This window comes from Pestalotiopsis fici, assembly GCF_000516985.1.
Source record: "Pestalotiopsis fici W106-1 unplaced genomic scaffold PFICI_Scf_2, whole genome shotgun sequence".
Classification (NCBI taxonomy): Eukaryota; Fungi; Ascomycota; class Sordariomycetes; order Amphisphaeriales; family Sporocadaceae; genus Pestalotiopsis; species Pestalotiopsis fici.
The window spans coordinates 5,522,273-5,528,272 of NW_006917092.1; the positions used below are offsets into that span (position 1 = coordinate 5,522,273).

Genomic DNA, 6,000 nt, shown 5'->3' on the forward strand with positions numbered 1-6,000 from the left:
CTACTAAACACTCGAAATCGCTCCATTGAAAACGAACCCACATTCTTCCGTACGCCAGGATATGATGATGTCTGTAAAGCCCCAAGGTAAAACAAAGACAAAGTAAAGTTGATAGCGGAGGCAAATTTGGGAGGAGCAAAACAGCAAAAATCAACCCACTGCCTTTCCTGTCTTCAGCTCCAGTGCTGCATGATGCAAAAAAGACAAAGCAAAATCTTCCATATCGAAGCCAAGTGCGGCCATTAAGATTACCCACTCAGCGGCAAGATCATGGCACCATTAATATTGCCAACGAGAACCGCGCGCATGGCCATCCCGTGTACGTGGCGAATTCGGCTTGTATAACACCGCTGCTGCCAGTGTTACCAGCACTTCAGACTCTTCCAGAACTGGCGTTTACTCTTGCCGGTATTGTCATTGGGACCATTGCGCACCCCTCGAGCATTCGGATCCCTCTTTTCATTGTCGGCATCGCGATCGCTACCAATGGGCGTCAAAGGCCGTGTGGCACCTCTCTGGTTCATCTCGGGGTTGCCCACGACTCCAGCAGCAGCGCGCCTGCGCGACTCGACAACGCGGCGTATAATGAGAGCAAAAGTCTCCTCGATATTGACTTCGAGGCGGGCACTCGTCTCCATGAAGCCGCAGCCGCGCTTACGGGCCCAGTCCAAGCCCTGCGACGCCGAGATCTGCCGTGACTCTTGCAAATCGCACTTGTTGCCGGCGATAATCTTGACGGGTGGGATGGTGCGGGATCCGAATTCGCTCTCGTCTGCGGTGGCGCCAGGCCGGAGACCAGCTTTTTGGGCGCGCGAGGCATTGTCGAGCCGCGTTTCGGCCTCCATGTCAATCAGGTCGTTGAAGTAGCTCAGGGACTCGAGGCTGCCGCTCGAGGTAATGTCGTAGACGAGCAGAAAGGCGTCGGCGCCCAGGTTGGTCGACGCCCACATGCCGCGGTACTCCTCCTGACCGGCCGTGTCCGTCAATGACAAGTGGTACGAGGCGCCATCGACTCGCCTCGTGATGCTGTAGCTGTCCTCGATCGTAGGGTCGTACTCGGAAGTCCATTGCGATCGCACGAGTCGTAATGTGATGCTCGACTTGCCGCAGCCGCCGTCGCCGCATATCGTGATGGAGATGGGCGTCGGCTCTTGTGAGTCGGCCGCGTGGGACATGGCGCCTTTCTTTTCCGTGTGTAAAGATTTCGCTTAGCACGTGTAGTATAAGCGGCCTGGCTCGTGGACGGCACGATTTTGGGCCAGAGAATGATCACGGCAGAGGTGAAAACGAATGGGTGCGCGTGGGAAACAGTAACGAACGAGAGGGGCCTCAAGGACCTTGTTGTTTTTTCTTTTCCTTTTTTTGCTTTTCTTCCTCTCTTTAGGACTCGCAGACCCTACTGTTGTTGTCCTGGTCCCTTTCTGCCCGGGCAGCCAGGGATGGATGTGTTTGCTGCTGTTGCCCGGCCTATTCGTGCCCTTCTACACGCAGGTGGAAAATCGCAGATGTGTGGATTGTAGTGACGCAGCGTTAAGGTTGAAGGCGGCGTCTAATCAGTAGGTCCCAGTGAATCGTGCAGTAGTGGACGGCTCGGTGGATTTGGAACCTGGGCTCTAGGCCCGATTCGCGATATTTTGTTCCGGTAGTAGTTAGAAGGAGGAAAACAAGGTTCGAGGAATGCTGGAAAAGGCGCGTGGTTTTTTCTTCTTCTTCTTCCTCCTTTCTCTCGGTGTTGGTGGAACTGAATTATTGTAAATTGATGGGTGTGGGAAGTTTGATGGTTTTGGTTATGCTCAGAGGCGAGTACTGAAGTGTCCGCCTGCCTTCAATATGAAATGTTTCGTCTGACCGGAAAACGCCTCTGCTTCTGTGTTAGTTATATTGGCAAGAGGAGCCTAAAAGGAAGCGAACGTTGCCGCTATTCTGACAGTTGCTCTTTTAGTAGGGTGTGGGGGTGCTCCAAAAGTGCTTTGGGGTGGCTTTTTGGGGGGTGGTGGGTGTTGATTACATTTAGACGCCAAGTAGTCGAAGGTTGAGGCGGTCTTTTGGCTGGTCTCACGTGCCCTTGGAATGTCGCACAATTCCAAAGTGACAAGTAGAGGTTGTGGAATGAAAGATGTCAGAAGGGAGACGGAGAGTTGATGAGGAGGAAAACTCTATCGAGAAGACGGGACGTGAATGAGAGGAAACTGCACACACACACACATACATACTCGGGAGATCGACGAACTTGCTTCTTTTCCCTGGTCCGGCAGCTTTTGGAGGGCCAAGAACGGGCAGCCCGAAGGAAGCAGACAAACAAGCTCGGCAGGCAAAAGCTATCAGCTACCTGGTATCTATTGCCTCTATTCTCCGGGATGGATACAGGGATTAGCAGCAGCAGCACCTGTACGTGCCTTACCTAAGATAACGGTAATCCATACTGTCAGTTTGCGACTGCCGGATAGCGAAAACCAGAGTTGATCATCGCCGACTCCCAAACATGCAGTGCTGCAGTCAAACCACTTTGAAGAATGTTGCCCACTGTCGCTAGGAGGTGCGACGAATCTACGGTACTTTTTTTGGTGGTATTCCATGAGTTCTAGCGGCGACCTCGCGTCTGAACGATGCGTTTCCGGTCAGAGATGGCGCCGGGACTTGTGGGATCAATTGCAAGTCGAAGTTCCACTGGCAATGGTCATCCGTTGAAACGCTCGTCGCATCTCAATCCGACGTCATTGGGGGACCCTGATTGTGCCAGGTTCATATTGGTCAAGGCGTTTTTTCTATATTTCTCATCCAAGCGTTGACAAGTGGTATACTCTTTCTCGTATTCATTGAATCGTCAGAATATAGTGTCTTGATGATGTCTTTTGGTTTTTCTCTCATTTCTCGAGACAAGTAATTGGGCAGAAATAGCTGCCGGACGCAGGTGCACAACCAAATGCATGCATGCACGTATGCAAACACACAGACACTCGACGCGCATCTGCAATCTACACTGAGGGTACCCAAATTTCCCGCGGCTCATTGCGAACCTATCCCGTCTCGACATTAATTTATGTCCGCCCCTCCACCAAATGATCAATATTCCACAACCTAGGATGAATTATATCTCTCGCATTTTCTTTAGGAATCGTGTCCTTGTTCTATACTGTAATTGTTTCCCCCCCTCTAATTATCCAGTCACATCCATCACATTGCATTTGGGCGCTTGTCATGTCACATGTGTGCTATCCTGCGTGTGGGTCGTTGCATTCGCCTATCCTCTCTCATCATAAATCTGGCCAGACTACGAGTTACATAATAGGTAGGTATGTGTATGAACAACAGGACAGACAAACTCGCGACTCTAGGCAAGATCGCCCAATGACTGGGCAGTAGGAATCAGTGTGATACCTAGTTCTATTCAACATGTCATTGCCATCATGCTTCGTCGATGTTAACATTGTTGCAAATGTCTCCAAAAACACCCATCATGTGCTTCAAATTCTCCTGAACCTCGCCAACTCTCACGGCGCAGTCCTTACCCAGGACCATTCGCACCTCCTTTTCACAGCCTGCCCCGATACCCTCGCCGACAACCACCTCGTAGATGGCCTTGACGGCCTTTTCGTGGTCTCCTTTGATTGGCATGTTTTTAGACTTGAAAACATCATAGTATTTTTGCAGCACAGTGCCGTCATAGTCTGCATCCAGCGGCTTTCCCGCCAGGTTCACATGCGACGCCATTGGCGTATTGAAGGAGCCCAAGTAGACGAGCAGAACGCGGACATTAAAGTCAGCCACCTCCCTAGCCAATGTCGTCGTGATGTCTGTAGAGATTCCAAGTTAGCCCTTTTGTAAGAGCACGGGCAAGGTAGAGCTTCAGCTCCAGGATATACTCACTGTCCAGTGCACTCTTGCTAGCCCCATACGCCCCCAGCGTCTCCCGGGCCTGGAGTCCGGACCCACTGCTGAGGTTGACTATAACGCCGCTCCTCCGCGCCCTCATGAACGGCACCATGGTGCGCATCAGCCGGTAAGGGCCGAAAAAGTTTATCTCCATGAGCTCCCGGATTTCCTCCTCGCTAAAGGCCTCGACGGGCCCCGCCTTGGCTACCCCGGCGCTGTTGACCAGGACGTCAATCTGTGTGCCGCCCTCCTCGAGCGCCGTGATGATCTCGGCCGATAGAGGTGAGGTGACGTCCAGGCTTAGCCAGCGGCCCCCCGCCGACTCGACTTCTTGCACCAGCTCAGGCGTTTTCGATGGTGTGCGGGATGTGGCAATCACATGATGGCCGGCAGCGAGGGCGTGTCGGGCCAGCTGTAGACCGAGGCCTGAAGAGCAACCTGTGATTAGCCAGGTCAACGGCTTGGATGTCTTTGGCGAGAATTGCATTTTTGGACAAGTTCTCAGTAACTGATTTGAATTGCGATAAATGGCGGTGCATGTACACAACTATATCATGATCGGTTCCTATGCTTGATATATGTCAGCATAGACGGAGATAATCATTATCTCCACCAGACCCAGCTTTAGTCCTGACGGAGCTTGTACTTATTTACGGGTTACGGTGCAGCACTGGTAATGCAGTATACGACGGGAGACAACTCATATATGTAATTGAGAAACGGTAAGAGTGCCGACTTAGGATCAATGCTGTCTTAAGCAATTGACAACGATCCTGGCATTCAATGATTTATGGTCCATTGCTGTATCAAGTGGCACCTGACGCAGGAGCACTATTTTGCTCGAAATTCACACTTTGAAGAAAATATTTGTTTTTACAGCGATACGACATTTCCGTAGTGTCTGCCATCGCTTGCGAGGTAAATGTTCTGCTCCGATATGCTCAAAGATATATTTAAGCAAAGTATGAGACTATAAGAATGCCATGCGATTTCTTCTTCACTTTATATACAGAGACTTTTGGGATTGCACCTAAGCTCATACATGTAGGATAGTCTGCCAGCCTAGTAATCGGAACGTACATCTTCGTCGTAAATCAAAAGCTCATGCCATTCAACGAAACAGCGTGCACCCAACCCGTGACATTCCTGACAAACAAGCAGCTTATCATTATCGCACCAGGAACAGTAGAACCGTGGCTCATAGAGGGAGACGGAAGCAAAACACACATCGCAGTAAGCACCAGTATTCAAGAACTCAACGGGTTCTCCAATCGCTGGTCGCATGTGAGTTTCTATCATGTCATGGTTGTTAGACCGCTGATATGCCAGAATCTCCGTTGTGATGATGTCGTGCCTCTGCTTCTGGGCCCACCAGAGAGGTGTTCGGCCAAAGGAATCCCGTGTAAGCAGATCAACATTAGGCAGAGCTGCAATTTTCCGAAACGCTGCTACGTTGCCGGACCGAGCAGCAAATGATATTGCCGTGGAGCCCCAGTGATCTTTTGCATCGAGATCGAGCTTATTTTGCGCGAGTAGAACATCAACCGCTTCAGGATGATCCCAAATGATGGCGTATACGAGTGCTGATCGACCATAAATATCCCTAGATTCATGGTCGGCGCCAGTAGCGAGAAGCAGATCCACAATTCGCCAGAATGCCCGCCTTGCTGTCACAAGCAGCAGCGTTGGTTCGTTTCCGGGCAGCCTGACATTTATATTTGCACCATGCTTGACAAGCATTTCCACAATAGCTTCGCGGCCGTTCCTAGCAGCCCTAGATAATGGTGTGACGCCACCTTCATCCATATGGTTGACACCAGCACCGTGATCCAGTAGCAAGCGCACAATAGCTTCGTGGCCGTGCTTAGCAGCCCTAGATAATGGTGTTTCGCCATATTCTGCTATATGGTTAACACCAGCACCGTGATCTAGTAGCAAGCGCATAATAGCTTCGTAGCCGTGCTTAGCAGCCCTAGATAATGGTGTTTCGCCATATTCTGCTATATGGTTGACATCAGCACCGTGATCCAGTAGCAAGCGCACAATATTGTCGTAGCCGTTGCTAGCAGCCTGAAATAATGGTGTTTCGCCATCTTTATCCATCTGGTTGACATCAGCACCGTGATC

At 50.8% G+C, this 6,000-nt stretch overlaps 3 protein-coding genes across 3 annotated transcripts in view; all 3 read right to left on the reverse strand.

The window, feature by feature from the left end:
* Positions 1-362: 362 nt before the first annotated feature.
* PFICI_03849 (uncharacterized protein) lies at positions 363-1,175 on the reverse strand (the record flags this gene model as incomplete). The annotated part of the gene is made up of 1 exon (XM_007832430.1): positions 363-1,175. One exon carries the CDS (start codon positions 1,173-1,175, stop codon positions 363-365), a length of 813 nt encoding a protein of 270 aa, XP_007830621.1.
* Positions 1,176-3,405: 2,230 nt separating this feature from the next.
* On the reverse strand, positions 3,406-4,360 carry PFICI_03850 (uncharacterized protein; the record flags this gene model as incomplete). The annotated part of the gene is made up of 2 exons (XM_007832431.1): positions 3,406-3,794; positions 3,868-4,360. The coding sequence occupies 2 exons, from the start codon at positions 4,358-4,360 to the stop codon at positions 3,406-3,408; spliced, it is 882 nt and encodes a 293-aa protein (XP_007830622.1).
* A 575-nt stretch (positions 4,361-4,935) lies between these two features.
* The window catches only part of PFICI_03851 (uncharacterized protein), a gene marked incomplete at both ends in the record, with an annotated part of 3,583 nt that continues 2,518 nt past the window's right edge, over positions 4,936-6,000 (reverse strand). Inside the window, one exon of the mRNA XM_007832432.1 lies at positions 4,936-5,976. Within this exon, the coding sequence (XP_007830623.1) occupies positions 4,936-5,976 (1,041 nt within the window). The remainder of the gene's footprint in view (positions 5,977-6,000) is intronic.